We start from the raw sequence: 21,211 nt of genomic DNA, 5'->3' as shown, positions 1-21,211 counted from the left end.
GTGTGCAGTGTGGAAGGGGGATGACATACGTCCCAGGGTACAAGCAGGTGGTGTGTACCTGTGCAGTGTGGAAGGGGGTGACACACGTCCCAGGGTGCAGGCAGGTGGTGCGTACGTGTGCAGCGTGGATGGGTTTAACACACGTCCCAGGCAGGACAGAGTGGGATTACATCATGATGTTCAGAATAGTGGACAAGTTAAAGCTTAAATTGTTCATTTTGACATTTTCCATTTAATATTTTTGGACACTGGTTGATTATAGGGAACTGAAAGCTTGGATGCTGAAACCATGGGTAACATGAGGCTACAGTATGTTTTCAAATATCTTTTTCTATTTTTAGGATTTGTTTTTTCTGTTTATGATGTCTTTTCATGGGTGCAAATTCTTAGTTTTAATTCGGTCGTATTCTTATTTTTCGCCCTCTAATCTTCTTTGTTTGCCGCTGGCACTGAGTCTTCCTTCACTTGGGTTCACTATTTGCATATTGAGGAGGTATCCAAATGCATTTTGCTTTCTGAAGAACCTGCAACTTTATAAAACATCTCCTTTCTCCGTTAGTACTCCCCCTGATAACAGTATATATTTTTTAATCTTTGATTTGGGACCATTTCAAAGGAAAACAGGTATCAGGAACTCCGTCCTTTGAAAAAATATTTTATTCTAGATTTATTGAAATTTGCTTAAACTAGGCAGAGATTACATTTTGTTTATGGCTCTTATGTACTGATACTAAAACCAACCAATAACTTACATGTAACCCAAAGAGCAAAACCAGGAAAATTCAGAAAAACAAGATTAACTGAATTTCACACATGATACTGTTTTGCAGAAACTGATTTGACACTTGCAGCTTCAACTAAAGAAATTATGTGTTTCAGGCTATTCTTGTAGTATGTTATGAAGCTTTAGGGAGTAAATTTTAATTCATTGTCATCTATCATTCAGTGTTACTGTGTCTGTTACCCTGCTGCTCAGTTGATAACCATTATTGTATAGTGATATTCTTGGCCTTCTTTTTTCCTTTTAAGAGATGGAGTCTCTCCGTGTTGTGCAGTGGCTGTTCACTGACATAATCATAGTGCACTGAGCCTCAAACTCCTGGGCTCAGTGATCCTCCTGCTTCAGCCTCCTACTGCCTTTGGTACTCACTACCTTTTGTTGTAAACCCTTCACAAGACATGCCCCCAAGTTTCGATAGTGGATTAGATTTAGATACACTCTTGCTCATTTATCATAGATTCTGCAATGTCTTTCAAGCAGAATCTTGAACCAAGCAGGTTGTGTGATGGCAGTATAGAGTGGAATACACTTGCAGTGAATAAGAGGTGACAATTATAGCTTATTTTTAAGTAAGTGCCTAATAAATATTTATTAGAACTTGTTGGTCCTTTGCTGTGTGAACATGTATGAGTGTTTGGGCAATCAGGAGAGTGAGACACTGCTGTGAAGTGCAGCGTGATAACTGCTTTTGCAGACGCAGTGGAACAGTATTGTGAGGCTGCAGTAATAATTGTAATTATTAGCTCTTTCCACCACCCTAGGTTGTTAAACTTTGTTATGATGAAGGCTTTAAACCTTTTCAAGTTTGGGTTGCCAAAATTTTCAGTATTTGAAAGCTTATTACAAACACAAATGAGGTGAGAATTATTAGATGGGAAAACAGTAGCAAGCAGGCCTGGCTATCAGGCAAGAATTTTGTAAACTTATTCACTTTTGCTTTTGAACCTTAAATACACATGCAGTAGGACCTCTGTAAGCACCCAAGGCTCTGTACCAAACTAATCAACATAAGCAGTGGTCAACTCTGTAGAGTCGGTACTAAACCTACTGGACTGAAACATACATGTCTGGTCTATGAAAAATACATCTTCAGGAGGTGGTCAATGTAGGGAGGTGGTCGACTAGGAAGGTTCCAGTGTATTTACACTGTATATGGCGCTGTCACCAGGGTAAAATTTGGCTGCTCGCATAGTGTACTGTTTTTCTGCTTTTTAACTGTGAGAATTTTCCAATCTAAGGTTTTAGTCTTTGATTTTCTGCTTTCTTCAGGTTTATCATTGAGAGACTGTGTGTTTTCCCAGTGATATATTTTCATTATTAGCAAGTTTGTGTATTCAAAGTAAGTTTAATGTTACATCCTCCCATAAACTCCGGGTCAAGCTTTCGGTTGCCTGAGTACATTTCTGCTTAGATGTCCAGCATCACTCAGTATCATGTCTGTCCTCTTATTTTTTTCTTTCTTTATTTTAAGCAGATTGAGAAATAAGTAACACATAAGAGATAGTTTGAGCCAGAAATGCACATATAATCTGAAAGTTAAAGTAATTATAGCTAAGACTAAGAGGATCTAGGAAGAATGAGAAAGGTCTCCTCCTAAAGTTGATGATGGTTGAAATGAGCTGTTGAACCTACGTAGGCGCTTTGAAGGTGTTCAGTGAAGCCAAGGGAAGACTGAGCACAGGGGCAGAGAAACATGAAAGGGTTTGGTGTCTTCTGTTACCTGTAAGTAGTTTTACGTGGCTGGCTGTCGTATAATAATGAAAAGAAAATAGTTGGTGTTTTCCCCTGGTTCCCAGGCACAGAGCCTCTAAAATCCTTGGAATTTACTGTTATTTGCATGCTATTCAGATGACTCTGGTTGGGGCACTTGGGAGAGAGAAGGCTAGATAGCTTCTGTCTAGATGATGATCACCAGAAAAACTAACTATTGTGGTAGAAGGTGGGAACTTTCAACCAGACCACAACCTCGAGGAAGTCGAAAGGGGCTGCGGACTGAGTTGTTACCAGTGCCCCATGATTTAATCAGTTATGCCTTAAAATCTGCAGTGCCTGTAGCCCAGGATAAAGGAGAGAAGTGGAGGAGGATGGGAGGGGAGGGGGGAGGTTTGATAGAGGGAGGGTAAACGGTGGGACCACACCTACGGAGCATATAGCAAGGGTACAGGTCAAATTTATCAGGTATAGAACATAAATGTCTTAACATAATAAGTAAATGAGGTGAAAGCTGTATTAATTAGTCTGATGTAAGCATTCCAAATTGTATAAAAAATCAATACCCTATACCCCACAAAAGCATAAATGTATGCATGATCTATGTGTATATGACTTAATAAAAGGAAAAAAAAACCCTGCAGTGCCTTCCACGCTTTTAACAAGTGCTCAGTAAATAGTAATTCTAGGATGGAACTCAGTGTACATGTGCTTACCTTTTTTCCTTGTAATTTATTTTTGAGTTTTCTGTAAAACATGCAAAATTATATTATTAATATATTGTTAGAATGCAAACATTCCTTTTAAGGAAGTTGTATCAGTTAGGGTCCAAGGACCCAGTCAGTTAGGGGGGGGTAAAGAGAAGAATAAAACAAGGGATAAAAATTTGGAATAAAGGAAGGGATAAATTTGGGAGAGGGCCTCCTGAAGCCAAAGGACTCTCAGATTTGATTCCTTCGGAGAGATTGCGATCAGAATCTCCGGGATTGGAGAGAAGTTGCTGAGGGGCTTCAGGTTGGGACATTGCTGCCGATAACAATTTTATGGGGCTGGGAAAGAAAGTGATGTAAAAATATACTTTCTTAATTATATCTAGATAAATGGAGTTTCTCATATACCATAGGGTATATTATATAAGTAATTAGAATGACTGAAAACTGTATTTGCTTTAAGGAATTATTTGTGATACAAATAACTGCTGAGAATTACAAAGTGTTCTGGCTTCAAGGTTCTATTTAGAGTATATCTATTTTGTTGTATTAGTAAATGGGGAGTTTGTTTTCTGATTATAAGTTAATTAAGCATATTTAAGTATAGAAACTGGAGATACATAAAGATTTAATTGGAAATCTGATTATTAGCAATAAAAATAAGTCAAAATTCATACTATTTCATTTAAACTGCAGATATGGTAATTCAAGGATACGATTTGATTCATAAAAGTTTTGTTTACCTACATGTTTTCCAGAATATAGACACTCTAATTGAGGAGTGGACTGTGTTCCAGAGGATTGTGCACGTTGGGATTTTGAAACTAAAAATGCTTGTTTCCATAGAAACCATGTTTTTTGGCACTAAGTTTTTATTTTCCCCTACTCCCTGCTATGTATATAACTCTGTATGAACTTAGCTCATAGTGCTGTGCAATGCCATTTTGGGGGAGAATTACGTTTAGACTTGGTATTTTGGTTGCATTTCTTTTACCTGCCAGTGAGTAGGGTTGGAAAGTTCTCTAAGGAATGAGGATGTGCCGCAGATGGTGCTGGAAGGCCGGGTAACAGGCAAGGAGAAGAACTCTGAGGGGAGGGAGGATGGGAATCCATATTTGTTTAGCATAACTATATTCACTGCTGTTTGCTAGCTGTTTCTCATAAAATATCTCATTTATTTTCTTTGCCTTTTTTTTTTTTTTCCTGGATTACATGAATGCTTGGTATTGTCTGTAGTTCTGGGATTCTGTAAAAACGAAGCGATTTTTCAAGTTCAGCATTCTTGGCATTTTTAAGCCTTAGTGAAGACAGTAAGGTATAAAAACATATACCTTTAGATTTATGTGCCTGTGGAGCATATGAATAATTTATCTTAATGGTAATGTGGTGTTAACCCTGAAATATTTCTTCATTCTGTGGCGGTAGCAAATATAGCATACCTGAGCCATGCAGAAGACTGCCATACGGATTGTTTGCAGTAGGAAATTGTAGCAGTACTGTATTCTACACAAATCATCCGGTAAGGGAGACAGATCAAGTGCTAGGAAATGCAGCCTGCTATGCAATTCTAGGTGGAAAGTGCAACAAGTAAGGGGGCCTGACTTATGTACGCTTCTTGAATCTAGAAGAATTTGAAAGTTTCCTTGTTAGTTGGCCTGATTTATGTATGCTTTTTGTTCCTGTAGGGGAAGAAAAAAGTGGCCTTCTTTTACCCTTAAGAACTAAAGTTCTTTGGCTGGGCTCCAAATTACATTGACATAACACAGGTTAACAGGAAAAAAAATGGTTAATTTTGTTTTGACTGATGGTAGTCTCGCAAAATATATTTCCACAAGGGTCAGATTATTTAGTATCCTGAAGCTACAAAAAGAATAGGGGTTTGTGGCTTCTAGGGTGGTGGTAACACAAGTTATGGCAGGTTACTGGGAGGAAATATTTGGTGAATAAATGATGTCTCCTTGTTATCCTGGTAAAAAGTTTCTCAAGGTCTAGAGCAGCCCTCTGGGTGATGCAGATACATTTACTAATGTAAATTTCCCTTGTAGTTGTACTTTTTATTTTATTATTATTATTATTTTTCCAGTTTTTGGCTGGGGCTGGGTTTGAACCCACCACCTCCGGCATATGGGGCCAGGGCCCTACTCCTTTGAGCCACAGGTGCTGCCCTTTACTTTTTTTTTTTTTTAATAAAAGGACAGTTTTTGAGGGTTGCTCCTGTGTCTAGTTTCTCAGAATAATGTTTCAAAATATGCCAAAGAAATATATTTGGGGTGGCATAAATCTGATCTCTGGTGGTTATATTTTGGGGTACTGTGTCCTGAGCTCCAGTGTTTTCTATCTTCAGTAATTAGTGCTTTTTTCCTAGGAAGAGCTCAAGTGTTAGGATCTTTTTCTTGTTTACCTCTGCATACTATACCGCGTTCATTTATTCAGTCATTTTTGTTTGTGTGCCTAACATGAGCCTGGCATCGTCCTAGGTACCAGTTGTACAGTGGTGAGAGACCTGGTTCTTGCCTTGGGACTCACCATCTGGTGATTAACCATAGTGCCTTTCATTGTAACCTATGGTAAGGGCCCCGAGAATATCTAACCGAAGGTATCTGAATGCAGCCGCTTTTGTATTAGGGAGGAAAATGGTCTTTTGTAGGCCCTGAATGAAAGAGAAAGTTGGAAGATGGGGAAAGCAGTGCAAGGTAAGGCTAGAGAGGGAGATGGAGATAGAGACCCTGGCATGCAGAGGGCCCTTAAAGCCAAGAGGAGGATTACGCTATGGGAAAATTCCCCAGAGGTCATGGAATGTTATGTTTGATGTGAAATGGAAGGTCAACATCACAGATTAACAACAACAAGAAGTCAGGAGATTAAGGCTTCCTCCTCCTTTTTTCCTGCATAGCTGGCTGGAGGCAGGTTTGGTTTATAAACATGAAAGACATGTTGTGTATTTGAAATTCTGTAAGCGAATTAGGGGGTTTCTCCTTACAGTAAGAGCATGAAGTAAAGCAGTTCAGTGTTACCAGGTGTTTGCAGACAGAGGGGTATGGCTATTACTCACTTCCAAGGCAGTGGAATGATCTGGCTCTCCCTGACGGGCAACTTGGACGTGCCCCCCAGTTCGTGCCCCTCAGTTCTTCCCTGCGCAGGATTCTGAAGTTCGAGAATGCTGTGGAGTTTTCTATCAAGCTTTTTTTTTCTCTGTTCTTAGAAAATTTGAAAGCTTTTTTTAGACGTTATTCTGCAGTTTGCTTCCCCCACCCGCAAGGATGGAAACCTTTGACTTTCTTTCCTAGGTTGCATTTATATTTAGATATTCGGTTAGAAGGAGTCAATGACTTATGAGTCATTCACCTCTTGACACAGAAATTTTTCTTCCTTGCAGTTAAGTAATGCTTCAGTTTTTTTTTCTTTCTTTTTTTTTTTTTTTACCATTATCTAAGTATTTTATGACAACATAGTAGTGGATTTTTGCACTGACTTTTCATTTTTTACCGAATCTTTAATCTCCATTGTCAGATAGAAAATTGAGAAAATATAGGACATGGGCTATGGACTTTGAAAGACCTGTTTTTATTCCCATCGCTTACTTATCTCTTAAAGTCTGTATTAGCTACAAAAGAAGAGTAACTTCCTAGAGGATATGTGTGCATGTGTGTATATGTAATAAATGATGGCATATACTGGAAGCATTTAAAATGCTCTGGTAGAGGGAAGGTTAAACTTCTCCTGAAGGTTCAATTAATTGAGCTTCTGAAAAAAACTGACAGAAAAAATAGATTAAAAATAGAAAACGCATTAAATTTATTGACATGCAAGCATGCATGAGACCCACACCGAATGATTTAGAGGAAGGTTTAGAGGAAGAATAAGTGATTTTTTTAGAGGAAGGTGAGTAGGCCCAAATTGTAGATAATAGCCTGGGACGAAGTTCCTCTGGACTCTGGGGGACATGGGGACAAAGTTTTGGGAAGGTGAGGGGCAGGAGTGCACTGCAGACGAAGGCTGTCTTATCCAGATGGTTTCTTGGTGAACAGCCTCTAGGAGAATGGTTGTAGTAATAGGTGAACGTTCCGTCTGGGCATGGTCTCTTGGGCACGATGGCATTTAGTTTCCTCTCCTGGGATAGGAATTAATATTCTCTTGTTAACGTAGATTCCAGGGAAGAGATCTAAGACAATTTAACTTCTTCTGGATAAAGTTCTCTCAGTCAGTTAAGAAAACTTCAGAGAGAGCCCCCCCTCCCTATGCTTCCTAAGGGAAAGGGGGGAATCAGGAAATGGCAGAGAGAGAACTTGGTCCTGGGGCTTATTTCTGGGTCTTTTCCATCTTATCTGTTCAAAGCAATCAGCAAACCGGCTCAGCGCCTGTAGCTCAGTGGCTAGGGTGCTGGCCATATAGACCTGGGCTGGCGGGTTGGAACCTGCCAGAATAACAGTGACAGCTACAAGAAAAAAATAGCCAGTTGTGTGGCAGGCTCCTATAGTCAAAGCTACTTGGGAGGCTGAAGCAAGGGAACTGCTTAAACCCAAGAGTTTGAGGTTTCTCTGGTTGAAATGGTTTCCAGGTTTCTCTGGTTGTGATGCCGTGGCATTCTAGTGAGGGTGACATATTCAGACTGTGCCTCAAGAAAACACACACACACAAAAAGCAATCAGCAAACCAAAATGCCATACTTTGGTGTGTTGTTTTCTGAGCCTCAGCGTTGTCATACAGCAAGAGCATAATATGTGCTGATACCTTCTTTCCTTGATCTAGGCCAGTGATTTCCTTTTTTTACATCCTCAAAAGCTTATACTGATCTTAAGTATACTGTTGTTTTTATTGAAATAGACTTTTTTTCCTTAAATAGAAATTTATTTATTTAAACTTAATTTTATACAATCATAATCGTATACATTTATGGGGTACAATATCACGATTTGATATACAGTGTGGAATGTTTAAATCAAACCTCACTTATTTTAGTGGTAAGACATTTATGATATACTCTTAGTTGTTTTGAAATGTACCCTTACATCGTGAAATGACCCAGTGTTAGGTAGGGTCAACTGAGGAGGGAAAGGATTTCTGTAAAATCCTCTGCCTCTTAATTTTATTGAAATTGCCAATGCCTCTTTATCCCTCAAGTGTATAGCACTGTGTTTTGCACATAGAAGACGGTTAAGGATGTCACTGTGAGTATAAATAGCACTGAGGCCTGCTTATGTAATCTTGGCTTCTTTGCTTATTTATTGATCTTGTGGTGTTTGCAAGCGACCGAATCTCTTTGGACAAAGTATCTTGGTCTTGATACAGCTGTGGTGTAGGGCGAACTCCCTGTACTTAGTGGATAGAAAATTCACACAAAGCCTGGGGCTCAGAAAAGGAGCTCTGGATACCGGAGAGGGTTGGATTGAATTGGATTAACTTTGGATCTGAAATTGCTAGCCAAGAAGGAGAGAACGGTAAACTGGACACTACTAATTGAGGATCTGAGTGTATCACACACCATAAGTTCGGTAGGCAAGTAGGTATACACCTTGAAAGGCAGCCTGGGATCTTTTTTTACTGGAAAGTAATTTTAGGAGACGAAGGTGCAGGTTTTCAAAGAGAAAGAGCCCGACTGGAGGTTGCCAGTGACAAAGGGGAAAACTTTACAAACGAGGTGACTTCTCTGCCTTAAACTTAGAATTCCTCTTACTGCTTCCCTCTTGGTTTCTTTTCCATTTCTTGCTAACTTCTTTCACCTTTATTCTTTCAACAAAATTCTTTCACCTTTATTTTCTTTTCCACTCAGCTTTCTTCCCTATCCTCAAATCTTTTCTCTTCATTGTTTCATTTTCAGTAAAAAATTTATAAAATTTATGGAATTTTACATCTATAAAATTTAAGAAGTTTTATATCTATAAAATTTATGAAATTTTGTATCTATAAAATTTATGAAATTTCACATCTATGAAATTTAAAAAATTTATGAACCATGCTGGTGATACTCCTGGATTCTTTTTTCTAGGATATTTAGTTGACTTTATAACAAAGGATAAACCAAACAGCAAAAAGCCATAAGGTAATTTCAAAGACTTTGCTTCTCTCCATTAAAGTACTTAGTATTCTTATGAAGCTCTCTATCTATAAATTATTACCGTAACAAAAGACCTCAAAACCAGTGGCTCACTGAAGTATTGTCACCATGGGCAATGATTTGCAGGCAGGCTATGGTCACACTTCTCCCACATTCGTCCCAGGCAAGTGGGCTACCTAGTCCATGTTCCTGAGGAATTTGCAGTTCAACAGGGCAAGCCCAGCCATGCAAGTGCATTTTATGCTGCTTGCAAGTGTGCCATTGGTCAAAGCCCATCCTCAGTGCCACAGGGAAATATACTGTGTCTCCTGTGACAGGAAGTATAAAGTGGCCAAGGGTGTGGGTACGGGAAGAGGGGAATTGGGAGGCTGGCACAGACAGTGTAATCTTTTCTGGGCTCTACATCCTTGTCTGCATTTCACCTTGTAGTTATTAAAATATGTTTGTTTGTATTATACATAATGTATGTTTATATTACATATATATCAAATATTCCATATACGATGTAGCTTTATATGATACAGAGTTAACTTCTGCATAGATTATATAGTCATCATTTAAAAATATTACAATTGTATGCTTAACTCAAACTCTTCTTCTAGGTCAGACATCCTCAAACTACGGCCCGGGGGCCATATGTGGCCTGCCTAGGACATTTATCCGGCCCACGGGGTATTTTTGCCACCGCTGCTTGTCCTGCTTAGCAGCCAACTTATCCTGGGGCCCACAGTCCAGCCCTCCAACGGTCTGAAGGACAGTGAACTGGCCCCTTGTTTAAAAAGTTTGAGAACTTCTGTTCTAGGTCCATCTGCATCAAAATCACTTGAGGGGTTTATTAAAAATGCAGATCTCTGGGCTGTAACCTAGACGCCCCTGGAATCCTAATCTCTGAGGGCTGGGCCCGGCATCTTTGTTGCTGACAAACTCCTTGGGTCATGCTCATGTCCTTTGGTTCGAGAACCACTTCCTTAGTGGAAGGACATTTACATTGTTTCTATTTTTCCAGCATTTTAAGTTGTAGCCATAAATATTTATACAAACGACTTATTTCCTTGTAGTAGTCAGTAATCTTTCCCTGATCCAGGATTGAATAATGTGAAGTTAAGGAAAATAACACTATATATACAGAATGGAGTTTGGAGTGCTGGTGGCAGTGAGATTACAAATGGGCTTGTAAATATTTTGAAGTATTTTTATGTTAACTAAATGAAGACATTGTATTAGACAAAGAGGATTTCTATACAGTTTTTATCTTTACTTCATAATATTGAATATTGCATAACTTAGCCGTGATTCCATTCCTAGTTATTGGTAATTTTCTAAATCAAAATATAGAGGTTGATAGGATTAAAGACTTCAGCCCTATAAATTTGGCCCTTTATTTCTTTTATTCAACTATTTTGACACTTGGGTTTTTTTTTTTTTTGCGATTTTGTTTATGTACTTTATTAAGCATTGTATTGTTAGTTGGTCTTGGTTATCTCAGCTTTTTCGTAAGGTTTTCATGAAAATGACAGTTTTTTGATGGCATGGCAGACGCTGCCAGTGCGTATCCAGTAAATATTCTTGTCCTTTTTCTCTTTTTCTTTTCTTTACTACTAGAACCTGATTTCATTTTCGTGGCAGCTTTGCCTATCTTTAAAATTCATTTCCCAGCCTCCTTTGTTCTTCCTTTTATCCTACCCAGAACATGGACAGGATGCTGGAGGAGGAGACCGTGGAGTGACAGATCGAATGAAAGTCCCACATAAGGAAATCCTGCCGGGTATACTTGCCCGGTCTGCCCACTGCCAGTCTTCTTAAATTAGGGGGGAAAGGAAAAGACTCCAGAATGTTTCACTGCTATTTAGGTGGGAGTCTGTTCCATGCAGCTGAATATAGTTTCTAATTGATACATATGGTTTCTGTAAAAGATACTTGGACTGCCTTAACTTAAACTTTTTATATAATTTGTTCAGGCCTTTTGATTCCTGAATATATATTTTATGCATATTTAAATTGTCAGGCCTATTTCAAAATGCACATTTTATAGTTGTAACATCAATACTTCTGAATGCAGAACATTTAAGACCTTTTTAGTTTGAAAGAATTTCAAATTTAGAGTTGTGAAACTAATACGAAGAACTTCCATACCTCCGTTTTTTTCCTGAACCACTTAAGAGTAAGTTGCATACATCATTCTCCTGAATCACTTGGATATTTCCAGGTCTATATTCTACGAAAAAAAGATATCCTCTTCCCATACTGCAGTTACCAAACTCAGGAATTTACTGTTAGCATGGTATCATTACCAAGCAGTCTGTGTTCACCTTTCTGCAGTTGTCCCTATAATATTGTCTTGTGCAATATTTGGTGTGAGATGCAGTCAGGCTTCCTATATAGCATTTGGCCGCCCTGGCTGTTTCATCTCCTTTAAAAGTGGAGACTGACAGAATCATCTTACATGATGTAGTTGTTTTTGAAAGCAGTAGAACAATTATTTTGCACAGTGTCTCTTCTCTCAATTTGGGTTTGTCTGATGCTTCTTCAGGATTAGATGTAGGTCATGCATTTTTGCCAGGGCTAAATCGCCGGCTGCAGGGTGTCACGAGGCACACACTGCCATTCTGTCTCATTGGGAATATTAACTTTGATCCCTGGGTTAAGGGGGTGACTGTTAGGTCTTTCACTGTGAAGTTATTCTTTCTCTTTTTGTAATTGGTAAACAGAGTTTGAAATTATGTAAATGCCTTAGCAAACTTGCACTCTGTGTTAGCATTCATTGAATAGTTTCCACTGAATCATTACTGAGATACATGTCACCCATTTGCAAAAAGATTTCAGTTGATCTTTATTCTGGTGACTAGACTGGTTTTTCCTGTCATATCCTTTGTGATTTCTCTATTTCATGTGCTATTTTATGGTTTTTGGGAACCTGCTTTAAAAAATACAGTGTAAAGAGGAAGTTGGTTCTTTTTTAGGGAAGTTGGGGGTGGGGGTAGATAATGGAATCCTGTCCTCCTTTCTTTCTCTTCAATAGAATTGATTTATGTGGACAATTAGGATAGAAAGAGGGCTGAAGCAAATGGGGGCAAGTGGTCTGTTCAATTTAGAATCCTTTATGACTGTCACGTTGGAGAGCAGAGCAGTCCTCTTTCTTCCTTGAAAATCTTAGGATGTCCTGGACGTTGTCCACTTAGTAAAGGGCTCTCATGAGCACGTCTCCTCAAACATCCCAGGCTTTGTTCTCGTGGGTTTTTTGGCCAATGTGCAAATCAGTCATTTTCTTCTTGGGAGGCATAAATAAAGGACGGACGAATGGGACAGAAAGTGTTAAATTCAGTTAAGACTTCTCCCTCAAATCACATAAAGAGGTTGTCTTTTGGAAGTAATGAGATGGAATAAGGCTCATTCTAAAAGATTGTACTCTGTTTAGTCTCTCTCAAGCTCAATTTTTTTATTGTAGCGTATTCTGCAGTTTTTAACTCAAAGGTCACTTCTTTTCTTTTTGGGGGGTGTATTTTGAGTTTAGAGTGTAATGGTTTTTGTTTTTCCCCTTTCTACTAGCACCAGCAGACGTTTTTGAATCAGCTGAGAGAAATCACCGGCATTAATGACACCCAGATACTGCAGCAAGCCCTGAAGGTATGGCCTGTTTTGTGACTTACAGCCTGTGGTGTATGGTCAGCTTCACTGCATGCTCTATTTGAAAGTTGAGTTTTTAGTTGTGACGTGTAGCAGGAGCGGAGTTGCAGCAGTGGACTTCTGCAGAGCAAGGTCCCCAGTTAACATCCTGCCATTAGCCTTCATCAGTCTGTGTCACATCTGCAGCGCCTTCAACTGACAGACATTCTCTCTATATAGGAAATGCTTTTTTTTTTGCAGTTTTTGGGGCTGGGGCTGGGTTTGAACCTGTCACCTCCAGCATAGGGGGCCGGTGCCCTACTCCTTTGAGCCACAGGGGCCGCCCTACATATGAAATGCTTTTTAGGCAAAATGGTGGGATGTGAATCCTAGTTTTGATGGATGATTTTCCTCAAGAATCATGATTTTAGAGTTTAAATGGAGAGTGGGAAGTGGCTTAGAGTAAGATGTAGAGCAGTGGTTCTCAACCTTCCTAATGCCGTGGCCCTTTAATACAGTTCTTGTTGGTCATGACCCACAGGTTGAGAACCACTGATGTAGAGAAAAACGGAAAAGTAGAAAATTGCCAGGGGGTCAAAAGTTTATATTTTTTCTTTCAAAATGGAGAAATGTGAATTGGCTTCCATTCAACTAATTACACCTTAAGTTAAGAACATTCAACTTTGAAGTTTTCAGTATACACAACAAACAAAATGCATCATTTTGTATATATCTTAGTGCAACCTCATTTCTACACAGAGATACTCAGATGAGTTAAATCTCATGGATATTTGCATTGAAGATCAAGTGAATGAAAGATTTCAGGAGATGGAACTGAACAGTATTTTAAGATTATCTGTCTATTGCTACCAGAGGCTAAAAACAATTAGCACTTTGCTATCATAACCATAGACCCAGCTCTGATCTTTTGGAACTTGCCTAATGAGACAGAGTTAATTATGTAATTCTCAATTCTGAGCCAAAAGTTCGTTACTGGTTCTAGAAACAGGTTATCTTTGGGATGATTGCAATCAAAATCATCATAATGATAATAACTGTTTTAAATACTGTACGTGGGCTAACTCATCCTCATAACTCTAGAAGTCCATTCCCATTTCCCAACTCTGATGAAACAGAGAGGTTACGGTATCTTGCCCAGGATCACACAGGTGGTATGTGGAGGAGCCTGGAGTAGAAACCTAAGCAGTCTAACCCCAGGTTGCCACAGTTGGTTGAAGCTTTGCTTCACCTAATTTCCCCATCAGGAAAATGTTGAAATGGTACCTTAATGAAGGGCTTATGAAGCTATTGTAAGTATTTACAGATGCAGCTGAAATGTCACATCTCGATTTTTATGATTATGTCATTTAAATGGCTAGTCCTTTCTGTATTTTGGTAAATAGCATGATTAAATCATTCCATGTCTATTTTCAGAAAGTACCTTTCCCATTATACATAGTATATCACTGAGTATAAGGCTAAACCTATCACCTTGCTGGGGTAAATTTTTTGTTTCAGTTACCGGTAACTAAGGCAAAACAGTATACTTTAGCTCTAATTGTTGCTCTTTATAAATTTGTAAGGTATTTCATAACGGTTGACTTTGCTAGTTATGTACGCACAGTGAGTCTAATTCTGGGCAATACAGTGTCATTAATTAATTTCAACACTTTTATTTTTTATTTTTGAAACAGACTCTCACTATGTCACCCTCGGTAGAGTGCAGTGGCGTCACAGCTCATAGCAACCTCAAACTCTTGGGCTTAAGTGATTCTCTTGCCTCAGCCTCCCAAGTAGCTGGGACTATAGATGCCCGTCACAATGCCTGGCTATTTTTTTGTTGCAGTTGTCATTGGTGTTTAGCTGGCCCAGGCCAGGTCGAACCCGCCAGCCTCGGTGCATGTGGCCAGTCCTGTAACCACGGTGCTACAAGTACTGAGCCAATTTTAATACTTTTAATTTGAGAATTTATTTTTAGCTCTACAACGTAAATGACCTTCAATTTGTATAAATTCTTGCCTTAGTTTTTGTTATCATGTGAAGTAGTATATGAAAAACACTTAGCATTTTTCTTGGCATATTAAGTGTTAGATATTGTTACTGCAGTTTATTTAGTAATTAGTGTACTAGTCTAACACTGTCGTATGTTATACCCGTATTTGGATGAGTCATTTGAGAATCTTAGAGTGATTGTGACAGGTAACTTGCTTGAAAGGCAGTGGAGCTTTTCAGACTGCGCTCTTATTTTCTCTCCTCACTGGCTGCTGGAACTGCTAGAGGAAGGGTAGATTTTGGGAGGACTTACTCTTCCCAGTTATTTGAGCCTAAAATTTTGGAATCATCCTGATCCTACATCTGTCACTTCACACATTTAATAAGACAGCAAATAATGTTGGATTTTTGCTTCTGCCCTTTGTCTCCTCTAGTCTGCACTTACTATGTAGCCAGAGTGAACCTTTTAAAAATCTAAGTCTGTACCTTGTCCTTCCTTTCCCAAACCCTCCACTGTCCTCTTGTTACATTCCTGTGTGTTAAGTTCTTAGGGCCTACAGAGCTTTCCAGGTTCTTGCTTTCTGTTACAAAGATAGGCTAGTGTTATATATTTTACTTATTTGCTGTCAACCATATAGAGACTATAAAGATATGACTGGGCAAGTCTTTTCTCATTATTTTTCCATTTTAAAAATTAATGACACTTAATGACATGGTGGGGCATGGGGGAAGGGGAGAGCAGACAGAGAAGGAGGGAGGGGATGAGAGTAAGGATAAGAAAAAAAGAAAATAGTGACTAATTCTCACATAAATCGGATTCAATTTTGACTAAAGTACGTTACTTAGACATTAATTTTTACTTCAACTTGTTAATATGTTGTTTAGGATACAGGATACTGCATCCTCCTTTAAAAGTGAACTATGTTTGTAATTTCCCCTTTATAATAATATATTTTTTTCCAGTTTTAATATCAACTGTATCCAGATTAAGCAGAATGATTTTGAAGTATTTCCTTTTTTTCTATTGTCTATAAGATTTGGCATGATCTGATTTTTGAAATTATCTTTTATTTTTATTTATAAATATGAGTTGTCTATTTTTTGAGACTTTGGAAAAAAAGATAATGAGAAGTTGATTGATGACTCCATACTGAACCTCAGAGTCAAAGCATTCTATAATAGACATACTCTTATTTGACAATGTAAATGTTACTTTCTTTGCATTACTATTATTATTAGTTTTTAATACTTTGTTGCAGCAATCGTCTGATTTCTTTTCTGAATGTATTTATCTTCATTCATTCTTTATGAGGTTTTTGTTTCTAGTCCTTATCTTAAACATTGTTATTGTTGTTAAATTTTTAAGCCTTTTTAATATCGTGAAGGCAAAAAGTGGAAACCTAACAATCACATGTATATGGAAAAATAAAAAAAATTTCTTAGTTATTCTAGCATCTGCTTTGTTTTAAATAAACTTTAGAATCATTTTGTACAGGTATGTTTTTGATGAGAACTATGCAAATTTCATTTACAGTATTTAATTTGGGTTAGAATTATTATCTTGACAATATTAAGTATTTCTGCCTAGAGTTCTATATGTCTCTCTGTACTATCAAGCTTCAGTCCATTTTGCTATTTTCTTCCTATGAGTCCTTGACATTTTGCTTGTTAGGTTTGTCCAGGGTGTATATCTGAAGGCCAAATTAAAGGGAATATCTTTTATTATCCTTTTTTGTAAAAGTGCAATTTTAAGTATTCTTTTTGTACTCTTTGGTATGGCACATTCCAGACAACTATTTTTTAGTTTATTTGTTTAAAAGTAAAATTTGTGATTGATTTTTATTAAGCAAATGGGAAAGTAGTGGAAAACAAAGAACTTAGAGAATTAATTTTCATATTATATTATTTTAATTAATAAAAAGGTATTACTGTCGATACAGTATACTTTGATATGACAAACTTACACTATAAAATTAGAATCACAAATAAAATACTTTCAAGTCTGGAAGTGATTTTTGCTATAAAATATGGTAGAACCTCCATAAGTTGACCACCCAAGGGACTGTTAGAAACTGGACAACATATGGAGATGGTCAATTTGAGGAGTGAGGGCAGCTGTACTGATACGCTCATGTGCACTTCTGGTCTATGAAAATTAGATCAACTTCAGGACGTGGTCACTATAGGGAGATGGTCATCTACGGAGGTTCTACCCTATTAGTTATTATGGAGAGAATTGCCTAACTTTGATAAAGTATGTAGACATATTCCAAATCATTCGATGTTCCTGTCTTGATGTTTGAAGGATAGTAATGGAAACCTGGAGTTAGCAGTGGCTTTTCTTACTGCGAAGAATGCCAAGACCCCTCAGCAAGAGGAGACAACATACTACCAAACAGCACTTCCCGGCAACGACAGATACATCAGCGTGGGGAGCCAAGCAGACACAAGTAAGTTTTGTTTCTTAAATATTTTAAATAAGAAATTTACTGAAAAAATTTCCTGGTCACAATTTTGCTTGAGCAGAGGTAAAGAACAAATAAAGAATGATGTTAACCTTGGCTTTTTTTAGTGTAGTGCAGCTTTGTTATATTTTTTCCAGATTGGAAGGAAAATATGTTACGTATCTTTTCATGGAGCATTTCATGCAGTGTTTTTTGCTACAGGTTTCGTATTCATAAAAAGAAAAATTCCTAGAACCTTAAACGGGCACAGTCATTTGTTTTGTGGGTTTTAAGTGTCGTTAGAGCCTAGTCTTCCTTTTGAAACTGAAGTGTTATTTCTGGTTACTGACAGGCTTACCACTTAACACAGTTCCTCTTCTTTCTTACCTTCTTCCAAATAAGGAGTAGGGGAAACAGTGTAGTACCGTGGAACAAAATCTCTTTACATCCCAAACAAAACAAAACTCAGTGAAACCCCTGGGAAAAAGTATTTTGGAGACGCCTGCACACGCATGCATCCACATGGAAGATTTTACATGGGACTCTAGTTTTTCTTCTTGATGTGAATACTTCATGTAGCACTCAGAGTTTTAAAAACACATGTTCAGCTACCTCCATATCTCATTATAGCTTAGTAATTGTACTATGTAAGATATAATTATTTTTATATGTTATGGATTTTCTAAATTTGATTCTTAACATATATTTGAAAGGAGTTTCTGATTTTGTCTATAGACCATCTCAGAATTAGGACATAGCTAGACAGAGCCTAGTCACATAGATGTTTATGGATTTTGATTGACATCAAACACCATTTAATGTTTATTGACAAAATATTTTGATTTCCGATTTTCAGGGTAATCTTGGTATTTCGGTTCCACAAGATACTAGGTCAGCCCACGCTAGACTACCTCTGTCTCTCACAGTTACTAGGTGATGGGAGAAGTTTTGTCTCTGTAAGGCACATGTACTTGCTTATTATGTCTGAGTTTAAGACAGACTGTGGCTTGGCCCCCATCCACATCTCTGGCCTCATTTTCCACTGTTCTTATCTTTTCATTTCATACTATGATAATACACAGTGGCCTTGGTTTTCTTCACCCAGTGTTAACTTATTTTCTGTGTCTTTACGCTTGATATTCCTTTTGTCTGGAATCCCCTCTGGTCTTCCCCACTCCAGCCTAATTAATTCTGGTTTTAGAAGATTCAGTTCAGGGGTTGTTTCCTGGAGAATATTTTCCCTGCTTTATACATTGGACCAAGTGCTTCACTAGCATCCAAGGCATACTTCTGTCTTAATGAATATTGTGTTATTTTGAAATTATTTGCTTGGATATCATTGGTGCTCAAAAATGTTTGTTGAATTATTATTGTGATTATTTTTTTGTAGTTTTTGGCTGGGGCTGGGTTTGAACCCACCACCTCCGGCATATGGGGCTGGTGCCCTACTTCCTTTGAGCCACAGGCACCACCCTGTTGAATTATTTTTGATGTTACGTGTAGAAAAGCTCTTTCAAAACCAATGAAAGGGAATGAGATTGAGAAGCTTGTTGCAAGAAGTTGGGAAACAGAGAAGTGGTATAAATATAGGAGTAATGAATATGACAGTACAAGGAAGAGAGAAAAGGATGATTTTTTTTTTTTGGTCTAAAGGCTACTGGTTTAAATGAAGCAAATAAGAGATAGATTGAACACAGTTCAGTGTTCTAGTTGGAAGGATAAAAAAGATTTTAGATAGATAGTTGTGAACTCTTAGTATAGACAGTATACTTTGTAACATGAGATAGTATGATGTGTATAAAAGATAGATTATAAACAAAAGAAAATATTACTGTGCAGAAGTAGAAAATATTACTTAAGCCAAATGTTAACACTCGTTTAAGGAATTATGAAGATGTTCTATAAGATGAAGTGAAATTAGAGGAGGTGCCCTTGGAAGAAGGTTGCCTAATTTCAGAAGGCATGTGTCTGATTTGCTGATAATTAAAAAGTGTTTTTGTGTATGTATCCCTTGAAAAATATTTACTAAGTCGTTTTATTTTCCACTTGAAATAAACGGTAGGAAATTGGAGTTTCTTATTTCACACCAACTGATTGACTGTTGTCTTGAGTGAATTGCTTGCTGTTGTGGTCCTTTATCTATAGACCATGCTGTCTTTCTACTCAGGATGCTAATTGGGATGGATAGAGTGTCCATAAAGTTGGTTTGAGGTCAAGAAGCAAACTGTTTTAGGAATTTAATGTGGTAATTGTATTATGATAGTATCAGCATTAAATTGGGGGAAAAAACAGCTGATGGAGTAGCAATAATGCTTTTCCATTCAACATAGTTGTACCATTTTTTATAAACTTCTCAGAAGTATAGCTGCCTTAGGAAATAACCCTGATTTCAGCAATTAAATTTAGATCATGCAAGATGTAGAAACAACCTAAGCGCCCATCAACCCATGAGTGGACTAATAAACCATGGTGTGTGTATACCATGGAATACTATCCAGCCTTAAAAGAAGGTGGAGACTTTACATCTTTTGTATTAACCTGGATGGAGTGAAACACATTTCTTAGTAAAGTATCATAAAAATGAAAAAGCAGGTATCCAATGTACTTAATACCATTATGAAGCCAGTAGATGAGTTAATGCACAACACAAAAGAGACAAACTCAATTCAGGTTGGGAGGAGGAGGGGGAGGGGCAGAGGGGAAGGGGGCAGAATTGGTGTAAGGGGAGTGGCACAGTGTAAGGGTATATGGCACACCACCCGGGTGCAGGAGACACAAGTACAACAGAAACTTTACCTAACAGATGCACACATTGTAACCTAATTGTTATACCATCATATTATCTGAAATAAAAAAAAAATAAATTTAGACCACCTAACACTGTGTCATAATACAGTGTCACTGCGTACATGGTCTAAAGCTGAGAAAGTGAAGCTATGTCTTGCATTCAGCAGGTATATTAAAAAATACTCTCTCTTTAGGTTACTGTTGAGAAATGAAGTCTTGTGTACTTTCAATTCTTGGAAGAAATTGATATTTACATGTGTGAAGGAAAGATAGAAAATAATTACAAGTGAATATATTTCCAAAATTAGGGCTCAATCAAAAGAAATTATATAAGAGCTAGAGGAATGTAGAATAATAGAACTATCACAGTGTAAGGAAGTTTTTAAGGGTTTGTTGTAGATATAAAAACCCTTTTTAAAGATTGTTAGTTCAAAGTTGACCACGGTTTAACTTAGTTCTTTCAAATATGGCAGGGATTTTTATTTTTAGTCATTTTTTGCTTTCCTCTTTTTTGAAGTTTGAAAGAAATCTCTTACAGTCAGGGCTGAAGCATAAACAGAGTCATGCTGACATTTAAGTGTGTATCATCTATTGATTACAGTGCTGGCAAAACATACTTGTTTTGAAATAGAAATCTATTTAATACTAAATACATGTAGTTCCTTGCTAATATAAACTGGACTATATTAGTTTACAACTAAGTCTTTTTATTAGAAGGAGCAAAGCACATTTAAAATTTTTTTTTGTTGATTAGAAAAATTCAGTTTTTAAACTAATATCCTTTGGAAGTTATATTTGGAGCTTGTGGGGAAATTTTCCTCTATTAGTGGCTAAAGTAAATTATGCCACTTGATTTGAAGAACACTTATATTTCTGAACCATCACTTAAATTGAATAAATAATTAACGTTTTCAGTAGTTAGCAGAACAACCATAGACCTTTGTAGTCTATTTTTACTTTTCATTTTTGGGAAAAAAAGAAACATTTCAAAGGAAGTGTGTACTCTACCTAATAAGAAATTTAGAAATAGTATACCTGGTTTCTTTGTATGACTTTGGTAACATTCCATACTGTAATTTAATACTCCATTGAGTTCTGGGAAAAGGCTGAAGTCATTTGTACTATAATT

The 21,211-nt window shown here is 37.5% G+C and overlaps 1 protein-coding gene across 3 annotated transcripts in view; it reads left to right on the top strand.

The window, feature by feature from the left end:
• Positions 1-21,211, top strand: part of USP25 (ubiquitin specific peptidase 25) — a 148,321-nt gene that overhangs the window by 19,875 nt on the left and 107,235 nt on the right. For all 3 annotated transcript variants that reach the window (XM_012801589.2, XM_012801587.2, XM_023509677.1), the window contains exons 2-3: positions 12,803-12,880; positions 17,157-17,301. In XM_012801589.2, coding sequence (XP_012657043.1) covers positions 12,803-12,880; positions 17,157-17,301 — 223 coding nt within the window. The remainder of the gene's footprint in view (positions 1-12,802; positions 12,881-17,156; positions 17,302-21,211) is intronic.

The sequence above is a fragment of the Otolemur garnettii genome, unplaced genomic scaffold (genome assembly GCF_000181295.1).
Source record: "Otolemur garnettii isolate 467f Iridium unplaced genomic scaffold, OtoGar3 scaffold00009, whole genome shotgun sequence".
NCBI lineage: Eukaryota > Metazoa > Chordata > Mammalia > Primates > Galagidae > Otolemur > Otolemur garnettii.
Note: the sequence above shows the minus strand (reverse complement) of the source record. Positions and strands in the feature narration are given on the sequence as shown.